The sequence below is a fragment of the Perissodus microlepis genome, chromosome 7, assembly GCF_051167445.1.
Source record: "Perissodus microlepis isolate ML-2025 ecotype Zambia chromosome 7, ASM5116744v1, whole genome shotgun sequence".
NCBI lineage: Eukaryota > Metazoa > Chordata > Actinopteri > Cichliformes > Cichlidae > Perissodus > Perissodus microlepis.
This window is the reverse complement of record NC_140467.1, coordinates 47,217,971-47,238,336: the sequence shown is the minus strand read 5'-3', so window position 1 is coordinate 47,238,336 and position 20,366 is coordinate 47,217,971. Positions and strand designations below refer to the sequence as shown.

At 41.0% G+C, this 20,366-nt stretch overlaps 2 protein-coding genes across 3 annotated transcripts in view; both read right to left on the bottom strand.

The window, feature by feature from the left end:
- Window positions 1-14,301, bottom strand: part of csgalnact1a (chondroitin sulfate N-acetylgalactosaminyltransferase 1a) — a 36,714-nt gene extending 22,413 nt beyond the window's left edge. The window contains exons 1-2 of one of the 2 annotated variants that reach the window (XM_084935502.1): window positions 14,205-14,301; window positions 936-2,157 (exon numbers count right to left, since the gene is read on the bottom strand). In XM_084935502.1, the coding sequence (XP_084791628.1) occupies window positions 936-1,746 (811 nt within the window). In that variant the 5' untranslated portion in view covers window positions 1,747-2,157; window positions 14,205-14,301. Of the gene's footprint in view, window positions 1-935; window positions 2,158-8,021; window positions 12,109-14,204 lie in introns of those variants that run through there. The other variant, XM_084935503.1, reaches the window with a different exon arrangement.
- Window positions 14,302-17,208: 2,907 nt separating this feature from the next.
- nxnl2 (nucleoredoxin like 2) lies at window positions 17,209-19,643 on the bottom strand. Its single transcript, XM_084935504.1, has 2 exons — window positions 19,078-19,643; window positions 17,209-18,231 (listed from the first exon to the last, which is right to left on the bottom strand). Exons 1-2 carry the CDS (start codon window positions 19,377-19,379, stop codon window positions 18,063-18,065), a joined length of 471 nt encoding a protein of 156 aa, XP_084791630.1. The 5' UTR covers window positions 19,380-19,643; the 3' UTR covers window positions 17,209-18,062.
- Window positions 19,644-20,366: the final 723 nt, after the last annotated feature.

Sequence of the window (20,366 nt, the reverse complement as noted above, 5' to 3'; positions counted from 1 at the left end):
ACCGTGTTTGAAGAGATCCTGCGCTGTGATTGAGCAGCAGCTGTGCTCATTTCCTGAGGTTATGATCATAGCTGCAGAAGAACAAACTAGGAGGATATAATGACTGTGGTTTTACACAAATACACATATTTCTGACCTTCCAGGGATTCATGTTGACAAAAGAAAAGGAGAGAAAGGTAAAGCAAGATAGCAGAAGATATTAGAGTAATTGTGTTCTGAGGAGAAAAGCTGTTGACAGTAAAACAAATGTGGTTAGTGGAGTTTAGATTTAACACAGTGTCACAAAGAAATATGCATTTAATTCTATTATTATTATTAATTATTTAATGTGTAATTTGTTAAATTCAAAGGCAAAGAGTGAAATCAGTGGTAGAACACAACCAAGTAGCTCTTAAGGAACTTGAATTTCAATGATTTCCATTATACATTAGTTATACAATATCCCAGTAGCCAACAGTAGCAGGGCAATTTAGCACATTCAAATACAATTACATAACAATAAAAAAATAGGATGATTATTGTGTTGCTGGCCCTCATATTATCTTGCATTACAAATCCAGTGTGGCGCTCTCCTTTACAGCGATGCACTGTGGGTATTTGCCACTGGTATTGGTTGGTTGCTGGGTGCAAAGAAGGTGCTACAACAAAAACCTCTGGCTGCTCCGTAGCTTGCGTGGAAGACGCCGCCTTGTCTGCAAACACTCTCTGAGCTGTAGTGAAACTTGAAGAAGTGCAATGCAAATTAGAAACATTCACCCTTCAAGTAAAAGTTGTCCCATACCGCTGCAACCAACACATTTCAAAAGGTGCAACTTTTAAGCTTTAAGCTGAGACTTTGATGCTTCTGTTGATACCATACACATTTACCTTTGATAAAATATTTGCAGATAAACACATATTTCAGGAGATTGGGTTGAGATTTAACATGCTCTCACCTTCTATGAAGTCAGATGGTGTGTAGACTTTGCTAGCTTGGGCCTTTTCCGCTGCACTCCTGCGGTCCTGCTCAGATGAAGGCGTATTGAGGCTATGCAGAGCTGTCTCCAGGACCTCCGCAAGCTCCTCTCGTTTGTCCTTTCTCACAGGCTTCTCCTCCGGATGACGCGTCAGCCCCATCTCCAGCTGGTATACTCTTTGCAGGGTGAAGCTCTCAAATGGCACTACAGCGTACTCGCTGGGCAACCTGATGCCAGAGGTCACCTCAGCTTTTGACAACTGGGCCTTCAGGAACTCCTGTAGGTCCGCCGGCTGGCTCTTGGCTACCTGAGCTTCTCCAACACCACCTCCTTGTGAGGCAGCGCCTCCTTCCTGCCCCTCTGCTGGGCCTCCATTGGCTTTTTTCAGGCTTTCCTGTACTCCTTTCAACTGCTGACTGCGCTCCTGCAATGCCTCTTTCAACTGAGCTATCTGTTTCTTCAAGGAGGAGATGTGGAGGCGGTGCTGCTCCTCACGCTCTTGGAGGAGCACCTGGTAAGAGTGGGCACTTGGAGGACCGCCGCTGTGGGCAGGCCCAGCTCCTCCGACCCCAGCGGGTCCCGCTCCGGTCTCCGGCCTCGTGCCTCCCAGGCTGGGATGATTAGATCCAGCGTGGGGTAATATATGACTCAGTGGAGGGTCATTAGAGTATGGCGGGCTGCATCTCATCACATAAAGGAGCGAAAGTGAGCAGCAGAGGAGCACCAGAAGCCCCCCGACACGGGACACCCACAACAGTAGTCCACGCCGTAACATCACTGCACGCAACATCAAAACTCACTCCTCCTGGTTAAACCCACAAAGGTATCATGTAACCTCACACACTCTGGCCTTAATGATGTCTGACTTGTGCTTATGTTCCATCACCCGGTGAGGAGGTGGGGCTACATATCAGTGTGAGGTCATTTAATTTGAATTAGGTCATTGGTTCCCAACTGCCTGAGACTGTTGTGTCACTGGCAAAATAAAGGAAAAAAAAGAAAAAAGGCAGACACCTTTCTCTTGGTCCAATTAGCTCCATGGTCTGTGAGAAGAAACTGTTCCAGACACTGTTGCATCATCTGTCACTCATAAGTGACTCATCTGTTTGCTCTGACTCTCCCACTAAGTCCATGTTGTCCTCTTCCTGTCCTCCTTCCAGTATCTGAATGCTCAGCCAAATAGTCCCCTATACAAATGTGACTGATGCAGAAAGAAAGAAGAAAAAAAAATCATAGAACTCTAATCCTCAGTAGTCATCTGTTTGTTTGTTTTTCCAAAGCTGTTTTCCTGACAAAGGAAACAGAAAGGAGAGAGAAAGGACTGTTATTGGAAACAATTCTTTTTAACATTTTGACGTGCACCAGCTTTCTCTAAACACTGGAGGGTGTGTCTTTAAATATGCACTGAATCAGAAACCGACCAGGCTACTCTGACATGTTAGTTTTAGGGTGGCAAGAAGTTGCCAAACCAAGCATTGCTTCAGGACTAAGGCTCCTGGAAAACAATGTTGTCACTGAAGATATGACGCAGTAAGTAAGGGAGCGTGAGCTTGAAACTCCAGACGTTATAGTTCATATGTGCTAAGGTGTGTGTGTGTGTGTGTGTGTGTGTGTGTGTGTGTGTGTGTGTGTGTGTGTGTGAGTGAGAGTGAGAGAGAGAGAGCGCGCGATATCAGGGAATAGAGAGGAAAATATGTGTACACCTATGCAGCTATTTGTACCTGCAGTGTGTGTATTGGTATGTGCACATGAAGTGGACTGTAGTGTCATATTATTGCTCTTTATGTATCCACAGTCATGCAATAAAGACAGTAAAGTAAATACACCCTTATTTTCTCAATATGAATTAAGAGAGTTATTATCAGCCAGGTGCTGTTGATGCAATTGATGAACTTATTGGCATAAAGCTCAGATTATGCAATGCTCAGACAAACTGCAAAAAATCAAAAAGCTACATCTCCGACTCTGCAGTCCTCATTTAACATGTTAATGTTAAAGTTAACCACAAGATGTCTGGTTTGTCCACCATTTGGCAAAAACCAAACACAGCATATTGGCACAAACACCTCATACCGAATGTCAAGCACTGCACAGTGGAGTGTTGACTTAGATTGCAGACTTGGGACCTGGGCACCTTGCAGTCATTGAGTCAACCATGAACTCTGTAGAGTCTTCTGGAGACAAATGTGAGGCCATCCATGTGACAATTTGTCAACTGGCACAAAATTGTCATGCAATAGGACAAAGATCTCAAGAACAGCAGCAAATCTAAAACAGAATGGCTGAAAAAGAAAAGAATCAAGGTGTTGCAATGACACAGTCAAAGTCCAGACCTCACCTGGACTGAGGTGCTGCAGTAGGCCCTTCAAAGACAAATAAATGTATATAATGAATGCTTGCAAAACTCAACAAGCAACATTGTAAAGAAAAGTGGTTCAAATTTCCTTTATAGCAATGTGAGAGACTGATAGCCATATAGAAAACCATTAGTTCATGTTATTGCCTCGACATGCTTCTGAATGATGGGTTATGCATTGTTGTTTTTTTCGAGGACTATATTTAAACTTTACTCACAAAAGCTCTTGAGCAGCATTTTTACTGGGATGGCTTTGTGGATAGCAACGTTAGTTGTTTGGACCACCGTTTTAGTCCCCAGATGATGAATTATAACAAATTTTGTGGGCTTGGTTAGAATATCCCGTCGATTTATGTTACGAAAGAAAAACTGTAATAAAAGTGATGATATTATGACTTTTTGTCTGGCACAGATGGTAAAATAACAACTTGTCCCAAAAAAGGAACCGTCACCCCAAAAAGACTTTATCTAGCCATGTTAGAACATTTAGTCAGCACAAAATTGATCTTACACAACAGACAAACATTCACCGCTACCAGCCAAATGCAGATACAACCACTGACATGATCAGCACCAGACGTGCTTTGTGTTTTGTGGTAATCCAAAAACGTCACTTGAAACAAAGTAGATCTAAGTGGTGAACAACAAGCTGTAAAGTTTAAGCGATAACTCTGTACTTTATGTCTTCTGCGTGGGAAAGGTGAGCAGCAGTATGGTGTATCTGGATGTCTGAATGCAAGTCTTGAGCATAAATAGACGTTTTGTGTGCGTGTCTATGCATATATATGTTCTTGTGGGAAGGTGTTTCAGTGTTCCTGTATGTATCTGTAAATGTATCTCTGTGTATCAGTCCCGGTCTCTCTTGACTCCCCACACAGTCAGCTCTTTGACAGGACAGCCTGAAGCTGAGCGTAATGAAAGGATTAGTATATGGCAGAAGTGAATACTGGACTGTGCTCTAACAGATGGCTGAATCAGGACAGACAGGGCGTCTCTCCAGCAGGACCTCCGCTGCTGACTTAAAAAAATGTTTGAGGAGAGGACGCTCGGGGAAAAGTGGCTGAGTTAGTGCTGGAGAGCGTGCTGCGGCTCCTCACATCGAGTATCGTCCTTTGGATTACAGAAAAAGTCCTCATGATATCATTATATGGAGCCATGGATCTTCAAAACATGTGGCATGACATTAATGGCAGTTTATTCAGTTCATTTTGGCTTGTTCACAAAAGCTTCTCATTAGCTGAGAGTTGCGGCCGCATGCAGGGAACCTCCTCTAAATAATTACATTGGTTTTTCCAGATGATTTTGACTTCCTGTAGCACAGTTGCGCTCGAACTAATGCCAGTAAATGTGATCACAAGCCATTCACACGAATTAAAGCGTGTGCCTGGGTCTGGCATTGTGATGGTCAATTTCCCATTTTTACTGAGGAACAAATGCGCTGCTTTGCATTGTCAAATGCAAGCTCGTGGTGGGAGGAGAGTATGAAGCTACAGCCAGCAGGTGATTAGGTTAGCATGCAGATTGATTATCGTCAACTGAGCCATCAGCTGACTAAGGCTGGGGTGATTGTTCTCTCCCTGCGCTATTTTAGTTTGGTTCAGCTTCTTGAAACCTTTGCAAATGTACCCCTAACAGAACAAAAGTATATGTTGTCTATGGCAATGTGGTCATTCCAAGTCATAAAGGTATGTGAGAAAGATTCATCACTGCAAAGAAGGCTGGTGTAACTTTGATTTATGAGCAGAGCCCCGCAGTCAAACCACCGAGTCCCACCGGAATGAATGAATTGATTCAGCCCTGGTTATTTGACTCCCCACGGGGATAGCCGTGGCCTCAACACAAGAACACCGCAGAGAAATAATTACAGGCATATAGTTTCCTGTTACCATCTAGCACTAAAGTAAACGCATGCTCATAAAATGTTTATTCTCACAATGTGTCTGACATGTGCTACATCTGTGCTAACAAGCTATGGTAAAATAGTGAGAGACATTATTCAGGCCTGTGAAAAAGAAAGTACAACCACCTTTACTTACTTAATGCAATCATTTATCATTTTCTGTGCGACTTTATCAGTCTCTCTTAAGGCTCTGGAGGAAATTTAGCCTGCTCTTCTTTAAAGCGTTGCTTCAGTCCATTGAGGTTTGTGGACATCCGTTTATGCATAGATCTCTTAGGTTTTGTGGTTTGTTCTTTTGCAGCTTTGCAAAGCTAAGCTGTGCTGCGATCCTCTTTTTAGACAAAAGACGCTGTCCTCTGGTAATCCGTCCAAACAAGCCATACTTGTTCAGTCTTTTTCTAATTGTACTGTCCTGAACTTAAACATTTAACATGCTAACTGCGCCATGCAGAGTTTGGCAAGCAGCTCTTGGACTTTCTGCAGTTTCTCTGAGTATTGCAGGGTCAGGTCCACTGTGATATTGTGACATTGTGTTAACACAATGTCACAATATCACACCAGCAAAAAAAAAACAAACAAAAAAAACAAAAAAACCAAATGTTTTTGCAGAGATACTCACACTGTATCTGAGTCTATCTAATGATGTTCATTTAATCAAGTAGTAGCAGCCAAGTGCTGCTACTCATCCTCTTAATTTCTATGAAAGCAGTTAAAAGTTTGACAGGACTGCACAGAGTCCTCTGAAAAACTCTCTTCTTCACTTTGCCATTAGTTATCATTAGTCATTATGATCTCCACCTCTCTTCCACAGTATGTCTTTTGTCCCGTTTTACTCCCCTCACCCTCAGCCGGTGCGGCAGATGACTGCCCCTCCTTGAGCCTGGTTCTGCTGGAGGTTTCTTCCAGTTAAAAGGAGAGTTTTTCCTTCCCACTGTCACTCAGTGCTCGCTAATAGGTGGTCATCTGAATGCTGGGGTTTTCTTTGTGCTATTGTAAGGTCTTTACCTTACAATATAAAGTTCCTTGAGATGACTGTTGCCGTGATTTGGCGCTACATAAATAAAACTGAACTGAATTGAATTGACATGACTGCATGTGTTTAAGAGGAGCATATCACCACTGATGCTGTTAGGATTCTTGTGTTAGCACTTCAAGCTTCAAATCCCTTAGCCAAGTAAAGCCTCAAGTACTCTATGTGCAGGTGTGGCTATAGATTCAAAAACATTTCTAACTTGATTTAAAGTTTTCGTCTGTGCTAGCAGAAAACTTTGTTGTGCAGATCCTTCCGAGACCTGAAAACCACAGATGTCTGGATCTACCGTAAATCCAAACATACTGTTTCTCAGAAAGGAAATTATATAAACTGATCATGTGACTTTCTGTAAACATCAGATTCTCAGTATAAATCAATTTCAACAGCGCGACCCCCCCCAAAACATACTTGCCGTGAAGTTTACCACAATAGTTCCTGTGTTTTCTCTCTGCCTCCGTGTCTCTTCAACCTCCATCTTTAAGTCAGTGCTTGGCAGGGCCGACACCTGATAACAGTTTCCTGATGGTTGTTTCAGTCCTTATAGTACACTGAGCTACTCTGTTTGAGAAATCTTTTTCCCGCTTTTCTTTTGCAGAATGCATCGAATACATCTACAGGCAATACGAACGCTAGTTTGTTTACCAACACATTACATTTCTTCACTTTTTGAGATGTCGCAGCTGATAAATGTGCTGTCCCCATTATTAGATATGCCGGAAATAGAAACACAGATGCAGAGAGACATTCAGTAGAGAGCGGAAAAATAATCTGCCTGTCACAAAGAAAAGAAAGTAAGGACCGAGAAAAAGAATGATTTAGTATTTGGTGACCAGAGATATTCCCAGCAGCAGCAGCATCTGGGTCAGCCGCTAAAATCACTTCCTCCCCTCCCGCTGCTGTTTCCTGCCCCCAGGGGATTTATGCCTGTTTATTTCACTGTGTGTGTTTCTACTGAAATAGGCGCATCTGTGCATCAAAAATATTGTCTTCCTCTTGACACCTGTTAGAAATGTTGTGCTCATCTTTGTGAAAATAAGTCAGAGAGGAGATAACGTGTGAGCAAAGTGTAGCAACGAGTATTGAGAGAGTAGCTGAAGCTGCAGGAGTTTGCACTTAGAAAGAAAAAAAGAGGGGGAAAGAGAAAGAATGAATTTCTTCTCTGTCCGTTGCCCCATTTTGTGAGTCTCAGTCACACTGGTGAAGCAGAAATCACACGCAGGTGACAGCATATCTCTGTTTGTGTGCTCCTCTCTGTGCTTCAGGCCAACCTTTAGGTGCCTGAGGCATTTGAGAAGCATTTGTTGTCTCCATCAGACCGCTCTTTCATAAAAACGTATGCACTGGGAATTCACAGTATATGTATCTTTTCAAAGGGTGTGAGTGTTTGTGTGAAAGAGTGCAATGGCCTGGAAAATTAGGCGGGGTGGTTGTAAAGCAGAAACACACAGAAGACACTGTACTTATACTGTTCAGGATTTTATCAGCACTTTTGCACATTTAAGCTTTTTATCTCTCATATCTGCATCTCCTATTGAATTATTATATAGTTGCACTTCAAATTTTTAGATTTTTTCTTTCCTGTTCATGGCAGCCACTGTTTTCCATTACTTTGTGCATTTTTGGGTTTTGATCGTTTTCAGAGCCACAGTGCACATGAGGGGAAATCTTAACATGCTCATGCCAGAACACGCTCTGAAAAAACACATTTTACTAAACAAACAAACAAGCAAACTGTTCATAAATCTTAGTCTCTGAAAAAGAGACTTCAATACTCACCCTACTTCGCATTCAGCTGTTTTCAAGATGTGCTTGTTTATACTCCCCCACAGACATCAGTGGGGATGGTGGCAGCGCCAGACTGAAGATATAAAAGGAATGCCAGCACAGATTGCATGATTATGAGAGAAAGATAGATCTCGCCAAAGTGACGTCACCCCACAGTTTGTGGACTCCCATCTTAAGCCCAGCTGTTTTGCCTAGTGCCATGTTGGGTTTGGAAAGTAGATGTGACCATATTTTCATGCTCAGCTCATGACAGCACTGGCTTTCTAGCTTAGTTCCTTTATCTGTCCTTCACTGTGGAATGCTAATTTTGGCAAATAGGAAGCAGCTCAAAAACAAAACCCCAAACAAAGAAAAATGGCACTCGTGAATTATTCAAAGTGGCCGCGCCCTTAGTTATGCATTCATTTTAAACCTTAAAACAATTTAAAGAAGCAGGCTAGACGTAGGGAGGCACAGTGGTGGAGTCGTTACCACTGTTGCCTCACAGTAAAAAAGTCCGGGGTTTCTGTCTTTGCATGTTTTTTCATGCCCATTTTTCATATCAAAACTGTTTTTTTAACAGGCTCCAAACACGCCGTCATTTAAACACTGAAGATTATAACCCACTCACCTTTAGGGAACTGCAAATTATGCCACTTCCCGTTGACTTCAGAGGTCACAGCTTGCGTGTAATGACTTGACATATCAGGAGGGGCTGCAGAGCCTCTGGTCAAGTCCAGCTCTGCCTCTACAATCACACCTATGTGATTGTCTACACAGAGCCTGCACGCAACTGTTGTCTACATGTTTCAGCTATTAATTGTCACTAGAGGGCAGTGTCCAAAATATGTGTTGCAGCACGGGAAAAGGTGAGCAAAGTTGTTGTTTTTTTTAAATTAACAATAATACAATCTAGAACAAAGGTGAGAACAGTGTAGCCTGAGAAAACAGAGAATGCCGGCTGCACACAAAAACAGTCAAGCGCCAGACTTTCCAATATTTCCAAGGTTTGTTATTTTAACAGACTGCAATATCTCTCAAAACAATCTATAAAAAAAAAATTAGATTACTGAACAGTTTCTGATGCATAAACTGTCCTCCAGCAGAGCTCTTGTTGGTTTTTATTTTGTTTTTTTGGCCAGTCAGCCAATCAAATTTGCCACCCAGCCGGCAACTTCTCTGGAGAAAACTGTATGGATTGTGACTGATCGACTGTTTCTTGTAAAAATGGTAAATGGCCTGTATTTGTATAGCGCTTTACACATCCAGTCATCCACCCATTCACACACACATTCATACACTCGTGAACCTAGTGGACTTTTTTTTTTTTTTTTTTTCTTCATCAGCTATTAATCATTAACAAATGTGCTTTAAGTGATTCATTTATCTATTTGCACTGTTACTAAACCACAATAAGAAAGAAAGCCAAGCTTCAAAGAGCGGATCCAAGTTGACGTCTTCAAGATAAAATGATAAAAAAATAATCTTTTCAGATAATCAGCGTTCAACTTGAACATATCATAGATTGCATTTCTTCACGTCATATAATCCATGTCGAGCTACATCCGGTTGGTTTCTTTCTCTGCACACTAGCAAGTTTGTGTAGGTTGCATGCCCAGAATCCTTCAGTGGGTGTAGTCAAATACCTACACAAACAGTCACAAACACGATACCATGTGAATCCTAGAGGGGTGTACTAAGAAGCAAGATTAATGGTTTAGCTTAAAGTCAGAGTTTCTGTGTCATGTGGCTCTCTTTTTACCTAAATCACCAACTGGTAACTTATGGTGAACACATAAGCTGGCAGGGAGCAAACTATGGTCAGACTTTGCATTAATTTCATTCTTTTATTTACAGCATTTGTTGAGTCCAATATCGATTCCTTAATGCAGCGGTCCCCAACCCCCGGGCCTCGGACCGGTACCGGTCCGTGAGTCGTTTGGTACCAGGCCGCGAGAGTTGAGGCTGTGTGAAGTGTATAGTTTTCAGGGTTTTTATCGGTTTTCAGCGTTATTTTGTTATCGTTTTTATCGTTAACTCGGTTTTCCTTGGTCTTTTCACTTGTGTTATGAATAAATTCTTTTTTTCGGTACCGGTACTAGTTTTATTTTGTTGTATTTATCCGTGACACCTTAAAGGCCGGTCCATGAAAATATTGTCGGGCATAAACCGGTCCGTGGCACAAAAAAGGTTGGGGACCGCTGCCTTAATGGGCGAGTACATTTACATGTGCAAATTGTTAAGCCGCTTTTGCTAACATCACAAATTAAACCGAGCTGGAAAGTTACACTAGTGCAAAGTGTGTGTTGTATTATTTGGTGACTGGGAAAATGTATAAATGTTTTTATATGTATATATTTTTTAAAAAATCTGCTTCTAAGCTTCTTTCACACTGCTGGAGTTGCAGCTACCGGAACACACAACACGTCTATCAAGTCATAAAATTTATCTCACTATATTGTGCCGGGAAGCTAACGTCTCTGTTATCAGGATACGCAACCATTAATGTTTAAATGGATCCAGTTTAAAGTTTCAGGGCTCTAATGAGCAGTCGTCATCTCAGAAATAAACAGCAGCACTGAGAGGGCGCTCAGCGATAAATTAACTTAATTGAAATGTTTACCGCTCTGTGCTTTAAATTCCAAATTAACAGTTTTTTTCTCGCCTTATTTGCAAACGTGTCATATTTTAATTTTGTGTCATTAATGTTCTTCATAGAATTTTATCACCATTTTATTATCATCGTCATCCCCGATTGGAGTGGGTGCACTCATAGGGATCACTTTGTGCGGAAGAAGAGCCACATGACCCGCAAAGCAGCCACTTTTATCTCTGACTGGTATTTGTCGAGCCAGCTAATACAAAGAAAGCCTGGCTGTGTTCAACTCCCTTCATAGTAAACCCACCCAGATGCAGCAGTGCCCACTCCTCCAATCACATTTGGCGCTGCAGTGAGCAAAACTAAATATTAAAGGCAAAAAACAGAAATCTCACAATACAGGCAGGCTTCCAGGGCCAGCTAGGAACAATAGCTATCTACTGTATCTACTGTATCTACTGTATGCAAATAAATAAATCATAAAATTCAGTATATTGCTATGCTTTTTACTGACCATATACAATTATGTTGCGTTCTTTAAATCTTCCTTTAAGTCCCATCATTTCATATACTCATCTGAAAAGCACGTTCATATGAGAGAATATTAATCTTTTTAAAAACAACCTTCTCCTCCTACCTCGGCCCTTTCCTTCCATACACATAAACTGTCTGTGAGTAACTGACCCCTGAGATCTCTACAAGCAACCGTACAAACCACAGAAGCATGCACGCTTAAACTCTGCTCCATACTGTCTGTCTCTCCGTCATCCTAGCTCTGCAGCCTCTGCCGAGTGGTATACTTGTTACCGTGCAGGGCAGGGATGTTAATGTGTTTGTGTGCTTGTTGGCCTCACTGAATGTCTTCTTTTCACACAGTGCTGTCTGAACCTGCCCTCTGGCTATCTTACTGGAAAATTGGGGAACATCCTCTAGGGAAGGACAGCAGAGGAGAGGAAAGGAAAGGAGAGGAGAGGAGGAGAGATTAATTAAGATAAAATTTGAAAACGAGTGGGAAAAGAAAGTGGGTGGTGAGTTTGACAACTATATCCTCAGATAACTCGAGGGGAACTATTAAGCGAGTAGATGAGATACTTGCTGCAAGGAGAAAATGAAGCAGAGAGAGGAAAAAGTCGGGATTAAAAGAGCCTGTTGGAGGGTAGGAAGGTGAGAGAAAGGTTTCTTTGATGTTTCTTGTCCCCTCAGGTGATTCTCCCTCCCATTCATTAGGGGCCGGTTTCTCTGGATCCTTCCAGTCGGCGTGCCATCTGGAAGGCCCTTAAAAAAACGAAAACAACGAAAAAGCCTACACTCCTCTACTTCACTACAAGTGTCTGTGTTAACATGCACCGTCTAACCCCGCCCCCTGCTTTCCCTCTCTTCAAGTGCTCCATTTCTTCACGGTTAGGTTAGATTGTATCAGATTAAACATTAATGGTCCCCATGGGGAAAATGGGTCATTGCAGCAGGGAATAAAGAGTGGCAACTCTTCTGATAATAAAGCAGACACTTCTTAAGTTAAAAAAAAAAAAAAAAAAGTCTAATTACTTCCCACATTCTGCTTCACTGATGTCAGAAATTTCAACCTTTTCCTGCTTTTTATGAATGTGAAATGTACATTAGTGCAATTGGACCTTTTAGAATAGGGGAATTAATGGTACAGACTAACACACTGATATCTGACGCACTTGTTCCCCCCAGCTTTCCTGCCGGCCAGCAGCAGCAAGCCTCTCACCTTATTACAGCTGGGAGAGGCTCCAGCCAGTGCAACACTGGATCTGATAAGCAGTTAAGGAAATGGATGGATGGTTATATACACACATATATACAGTGCCTGCTAATTTGCCCTTTCTGAGACGGCAGTAACTCATCCACATAAGCACAATGAAAACCGCAATCCAATTCATAGAGGGCACAGTAAGCCTCTGCATAATCGCGATGTAATAAAATAAATCGTGGTTTGCACAGTGAGATACTCCCTGTGTCACGGGTCTTACCGCTGCTGACGGTGATGGTTGCAACTGGACAGTTATAAATAGATGACAACAGATTATGGCAAGACGGCAAACAATTGAAGCTGAAGAAATCCGGCACATCCACATTTTTTACACCTGCTCATCTCAACCAGAAACACCTGCAGTGCATTCACCGTTGCTTTTCTTGTGCAATGGGAAAAAAAACCCTAAACAATTATGAGGCAAACTCACGACTTCCCTGTTCTCCCTGAAGCAGCACACTGCAGAACAGAAATTACCATCAGACGTTTCTCAACTCTAACCTCGCAGCAAGGCTAAGGTGAAGGCTTGTGGTTTGGCTTTAAGGGGTTACAACAGGTTTCTCTACCAAACCAGCTCCACCATCTGCAGTTGATAATTTATACTGTTAACTGTCAGCCGGCCCTACCAACGCAGGGCGATAAATCAGTGCCATTTATGCGATCTGCATTTAACTCAATAGTTTTCTCAAGACTGGAACCATCTGAAAGAATCAAAAGACACATAGCGAGGGTGACTGTAATATCATCAGATCTCATTTGTCACTGTGCTGCAGGGATGTTACATCAGAGCATTTGAAATGTCAATGGCTAATTACCCCGCATGACACTGTTATCTGAAATGTGAAACATGATGGTGCAGCAGGGAAAGCGAAACTGTAAACATTCACAGACGTGCACTTAACACATAAAAGCTGATGTTATTGTCACATCAGCTTTTAAAAAGTGCACACCACGACAGACCTGTAGCGCGCACACACACAGACACACTGTCTGCCTGCCAAATAAACTCACACGCTGAGTAATCCCTCAAGTTTCACTCTTCAAGTCTGAGGAAAAAAACAATCTACTCTGCCAGCATGCAAACCAAATATTTCAGGGTGCTAGGTACTTGTTAGTAAGCGCACTAAGCAGGATTAGAGCCTTTTCTGTGATAAAAACCTCCAGCAGTGTGTACTAGATGTATGCATGTGTGTGTGTGTGTGTGAGAGAGAGTGAGAGAGAGCAGGAGAGAGAGAGAGCAGGAGAGAGAGAGTGAGTGAGATTCAGTGGGATACTGTTAGAAAGAAGCCTACACTTTGACTGAGTGCATATAATTTTATTATCTGGGTCTGCTCAGCTGAAATTATTGTGGGTGATGTTTTGTTCAGTTCCTCTATGTGGTTTTGGTCTGGAGTGACCTCAAACATGAGTCACTGATTGGACCCCGTCAGTGAGTAGTGCTGCATTGGTATTAAATATTAGTGTGGGATGGATGAATTAAATGTCAGAAAAGGCGCTGCTGCAAAAACAAACACAAGTTAAATTCAAAATTGTGGACACATTTTTGCACGTTTCTTTGCCTCTTCCTGATATCTCCATAAAGCGCATTATGGGGGAAAATGACCTGATAAGTTGGGCGTAATTACGCACAAAAAGTTGATCGCTAAACCCTGTAATTACAGACAATCCAAATATAAACTAACAATTTACACTGATAGAGAATAAGTGAGAATAACTCCGCACATGTTCCCTATTAAAATATTAGGCTTTTGTTATTTTACAGTACGGCTATCGACAGGCTACATCTGTATATCAGCAGTGTCCTCTCATGCGGACAACTTACCTCTTGTCCCAGCAGTCGTCAGTCCGGTCCACTGTGAGCGGAGCGGAGGTTTGTTTAGTCCCGGTGCTGCGGAACCGTCCTGCAGCCCTCCACCGGTCCACAGACGACTCTTCGGTTGTCCAGGAGCGGGTGTGAGCGTTTGTACCGCGGAGCAGCGAGAACAGCACCGGAACACGAGAAGCCTGCTGCCTTCACAATAAAATGCACCAATTATGTATCAAGCTTTGCTAAAGCTTTTCATCTAAGCCAGTTACATTAGCTTAAAAAGAGAAATAAAAATAAAAGCAATAAAAATGGAAAATAGTATAGTTACCTGCACTTATTCAAAGCTCCCCAGTTCATATTAGTTATTCGATTTTTGTTCAATTAAACCACAAATTCTTAAAAGCAACAATTTCCGATAATGAAACGTGGTTAAGAGTAGAAGTGATACCAAGTAAATACAGGGCCAGTATTGGCGATGCTGATCGATACTGATACTTTTAACCCATAAAGGAAACTTCTGGGAGAGCAGTGTGTCATGATTTATGAAATGAATCATGATATCATTTTTGCAACTTTTGAACACATTATAATGACCACTAAATCAATGTAATGTTGTTGTTGTTGTTGTTTTCATTTCCAAGAAAACAACTTATTTAATACAGTCCAGTGGGCTACATACTGAACTTAAGGGTTAAAAACAAAGTACTGATCCGCTAGTAATTAAGAGATGATGTTGCTTGTTGCCATCATGATTGGAAACTGGAAACCAGCAACAACTTAACAAAACAAACAAACAAACAAAAAAAGCTCAGCTCTTAGCAATGAAGACTGTGTTCCAAACTTCTGCTATTTAATTGAATGGTGATAAAAAAAAAAAAAAAAAAAAAAAGTATCCCAGCCAACTGGGGAAATTACATTTAACATAGGCTAACTTTCCCCATTCCTTCCCCTCAAGTTGTCTTGTTTGCAGTACAAAATACTAGCGTTCTGTTTGCGAAAAGTCTCATAATGCTCCTCTGGAAGTCGTCCAGTTACTTCTTTGTGCCTTAAGTCATGTAAAAATCAGTTTAACAGTGAAAGGTTGTAGGTTTTTTCAAAGATGAAATTATGAAATATTTATCAAATCTCACTGTACATTAACCCCCACATGGAATGTCTACTTGTTTAACTTTGCCCCTACTATTTTTATTCTGTCCATTCAGTGAGAAAGACATTGTTAGTTGCTCTCTGTGTTCTGTGTGTTTGGAAAACCAAAAAGAGTTCGTATTGCTGTATTGTTTGTTTTTCTTATGATATTGCTCAAAACAGGAAAACAATCTGTATATTCCTGGCACTACTGAAGTTTTTTTGTTTATAAACTCAAGAGCTCTGATAATACAAAAAATTTTTGTCTACATTTTCATTCATCTTTCCATGTATACCTTTCTGGCCACCCTATTATATAACTCTTCAGAAAGCTTTATCCCTATCATGTAATTATTAATCTTACTGACTTGCCTCAGGTTTTTAAATCCGACAACTTTACTGATTAATGACAAATCTGAATGACAGCAGGTTAAATCTAGCAACAACCTTGGAAGGGGGGGGGGGGGGGGGGACTATATATATATTTTTAAACAAGTTTTATTTTGAAGGTTATGAGCGGAAGTCAGACAGCTAATGTGATCAACTTGACCCCGATGCGCTCTTTCTGTGCAGGTCCGCCGGTCCGCCCAGCTCTCCGCCTCCCTCCCTCCAGGTCCTCTCATAAAGACAGCCTTGTTACTCAAGACACCGTTACAGCAGCAGGAAACACTACTGCCTTTCATTTGTAAAGCCAGCAAGAAGTCCAAATGTGTAGCCCACATCTTCATCTACAAGTGACCCGAGGGGCTCTCTGAGGACCCAAATCATGTGACAGGCACGGAGCAAAAACTGTTGTCTTTGGAGTAAAAATGTAGTTCTCTTGTTGAGTACTGATACACAGCGGTGGCGAAGTACTCAGATACACAAGTTACTTATTCAATTTTGGATAAGCAAGTAAGTATAAACTAGAGATATCTAATAAACAGAAGAGTCCAGCGTTTGCCTTTGAACTTGAAGGAATTACACACTAGGATTAAATGTATATCCTTGGCTACTTGCAAAATGTTTTAACGAGTAGCCTACAAGAAAAGTTACTTTCCATTGCCATTAGAGGACCAGAAAATTTGTGGCCTTTACACGCAAAGTACATAAAATAAAATTCATCCGCACTGCCTTATAAATCGACCGAACAGCGGTAAATAGCGTCCCATGCCAGTGGCTCTCTTTTTAATAACTCCTCAACACAATCAATAAATACTCAGACATTACTCAGATCTCTCCCACTCGGATGAAAAATCAATTGATAAGCAGATAAATGTGAAAACACCCTTTAATAAGACGAAACTGAACCGCCGGTCTTCACGCTACGCTCATAAATGGTGTTGCAGCTACACCACATGGCACACCGTGGAAATGCACCGTCTTCATCCTTTTTCCCAGAGGAATAATGATGCAAACTGCAGTATATTTTAACAATAAATAATCCATCTAACGTGGCAGTTTGAGTTATGTTACCTTGAAGACTTGCATCAATAAACTCAGATCTTTTGGTCTGCACAGTCCTCTGAGATTTGACGAAGGTCCTTGAAGAGACGCTCGATGCTCGACTCAATTCATCTCAGAATTGAGGTTCTGGTCTTCTTCTTTTTAAAAAGCAGACAAGACCTGGAGAAGATGGCCCGCGCACACGCATCATTATTCACCAGGTCTGTTGGATGCTTCGTGCACAAAGTGATAACAGCTGTGTCAGCGCACACGAGGGAAACAGGTAATTAGGACCATGCGTGTAGATGTGCCAGCACGATGGAAACAGATCCTGTGGGCTTTCCACAGTTTAATGAGGCAAAAGGGAATCGCTCTGTTTGTTCATCAAACAGCTCTTCAGCACTACAAGGCATAATCAAACCTTAAAAAAAAAAAAAAAAGTAATAATAATCATAATTAAAACAGAATAGTTTTCTTCTATTAAATTTTTAATAATAGCCCATCTTAACAACTCATTAAAAACAGAATATAAAAATATACAGGCAGCTTGAGATAGAACTACATTTATGTACAAAGGTAAGTAATATAGAAACAAAGTATATATTTAACAGAGGCAAAGTCTGGCTAAATGTTTGAAGAGCGCATTAACTGTATACATGTACTTTAACGGCAGCAGCTGGCTTGAATTAGTCACATGAAATGGTCAATTTCTCTATGTGCCTGAGGGTTTATCATTAATGCATAGGATGATAGAAGATCTGCAATTTGAGAAGTTTCTTTACCACTACTTCACAATTTTTCTTTACCATAGATAAAGAGGTGTTTCATCAGCTACCATTTCTTACCATTTCAGGTATTGGGAGTAAAAATAAGAGTGCTGCCCTCGTCGTGTTTTGGTTGTGCAGTCAAGCCTTTACATTACAGGCAGATTTCACATCCAGTGGCAAAAAGAACTGGATGAATCCAGTCTAATCACTGACGGTGTCATTATTCCAACTATATGACCACTACACTACAAGACTGACTCCTTATGCCCAAGTAATAACTGCAAAACCATCATTAGACCAGCTCTTAAGAATTACTGGAATCTAAATACGATTATTCTTTCTCATAATGTTTCATTGAAATTGCATTTTTAACTACTGGTGTTCGACCTCTGACGGGGAAATGGGCAGAAGATGAATTAAAAATAAGCAGATCTTCATCTAACAGAAACATAAGCTGTCCGGTGATCCGGCGACTTCTCAGACGGCTACACTTAAATGGAAAGCAGGAAGATTTTATTAGCTTCGTTAGGCCCTCTATTTTCCTCATCCTTGTTTCCTAACCCTTGAAGTTCTGAAAGATCTCAGCAGCGTCCAACCAGGACCTGAAGCAGGCCAGGCCTCGGTCTCGGATCTGTTTCCTGCCCTTGTCCGTGATCACGTCGCCGTTCTCCTTCACAATCACCAGTTTGGGCACTGCTGTGATCTTGTAGCGATGCTTCAACTCACTGTGACAGGACAAAAAGACAAAGAAGCTCCTTTATTAGAAAAAGACACTTCTTCCACTGTAAAGAATCTATTATACACTTGATGGTTTTCCATGAATACATGTGAGATTCTTGCACATAACAACGCAGTTTGATGGCAACTGTGGCTACAGATATCTTACAAATTCAAATTTTATAAATAAAACATGATTACTGGCTGCAATTAATCAACACACCTAAACACAATATAAGAAAAACAGCTTCACTTTGCTTAGATACAGCATTCAAATGCTGCTAACTTAATGGCACATGGATGTTTTTATGTTTGATGTTTTTATTTCAATACTCATCTGCTTTGCTGAATATATTTAAACCACACTACTGGTATGGTTAAACAGAACATTCAAAGAGTCCAGTTTTAACTTTGGGAAGAAAAAAAATGAACAGAATAGCTGCAACTCCATCCAAGATTAGAAACCGAACAACTTGATACTCGACTTTAAAGTAGCGATGTAATAAATAAATAACTGCTTTTATTTAAGAAAAAATGTTTGAGAGAAAAGTTTGCACTCACAGGTGTACAGATCTGACTCTGTTTTGCTTTGATATAGTCACGCAACCCTCCAATAACTCAAATCACGTGATCTGGAAATCAAAATAAACAAATAAAGGACACTTTGAAGAGAACAGTCTGGACTTGCTGTCGCTTAAACCTAATCCTCGACAGTGACGCGCATCAGCGTTTTACATAAGCTGGATCACTGCCTAGTAGACTGTACAGACTGCACTGTGTAGGTATAAGATAAATAAAACACCTGATTATGTTACGTTGAGTTCAAATGTGAAATATTAGATTATGAAACTCACTTTTTGTAATCATCCGTCCAAGGCAGAGCGAGCCAGTCTCCGTGCATGTCGTGGTAATATTCAACCATGTCATCGGTTGACTTGTCAGAAGACACGAAAACTATTTCAAACTGAGCCGGAGGATCCCTCTCCTCCACCAGCTCCGTGTAGAAGTCACACAGGATTGGGGTAAAGTCCCGACACGGCGGGCACCATCCCGCGGAGAAGTAGATCCCCACCACCTTGTTCCGCAGAGCCTCTTCAGGATCCACAAACTCTCCGTCCTTGTTCAGGAGTGTGCGTCCGGAAAATACCTCCACCATGTCTGCTGAAGTCCGGCTGCTTTGAGTTTTGTTCAGAGTTTCGTTTAGCTCATATTTGTTGCCGAGTTTTGAACACAACGCTCAGAAGTGTGGACTCTCCGGGGAAGGTTCCGTTTACCTTTCCGCAAAAGTAGCTTACAGCCAATCCCGATAATCACCTGCGGACCAATGAGGACGCAGAAACCGCCGTAAATCATTAGCCACGTGGGTAACACACACGCGCGCGCACGTACACTGCGTTCAGAAGCTGTCAGCTAGCATAGTTGTCGTAACTACGCCATAGCAATAGGTAAAGCACGACGTCTCGTGACGCTTTCCGGTATCGGTGTACGCATGCGCAAAGCTATAAACTAGACAACATTAAAGAAGTTTAAAAATCACATGTGCGCATGTGTGTTGAGGTTAATTATGATCAAATAGCATTAAACGGGGTATAATTACTTATCAGTAAATTATTATAAACTTGTTTGATTATTAATTATTGGTTTATACTTCATCTCACTCCTCAGTGTCTTCAGTGTAGTTTTGAAAGCTATTCATTAACTTTACTTTTTATTTACATGTTCGAAACAAAAGACGAAAATAGAGTATATTTTAGTCTCAGTACTAATGCATACAGGCAACGTTGACAGAAAAGGATAAATCATTTTCACAGTAATAATAATTTATTAAAAGAGCTTCTGTATCAAAAACAACAGAAGGGAGAGAAATTTAAAACACAACAGAGGAAAACAACGAAACAAAAATGAAAGGATTCATTAATAATGTCACTAATGACATCATCTGTTATAACAGAGATGTACTGGATAACATTTTATGTAAACCTTTATGTACATAAAGCTACTGAATACTAAGCCTCATTAAAATCATTAAAGATATTTAATGGTAGATTCCAGATGTATTTGTGCTATATTTGAGAAAAGCTATATTTTATAAAACCCATATTATTAAATATGTTATTAAATATATTAAATATAAATGACTACA

What these genes read in the sequence shown, in the direction of transcription:
- nxnl2 (XM_084935504.1), bottom strand. Translation starts at nt 19,379, where the DNA reads ATGGTGGAGGTATTTTCCGGACGCACACTCCTGAACAAGGACGGAGAG. An exon ending in TGGACGGATGATTACAAAAA is followed by an intron (nt 18,232 to 19,077) that starts GTGAGTTTCATA and finishes GTCCTGTCACAG; the next exon opens with TGAGTTGAAGCATCGCTACA.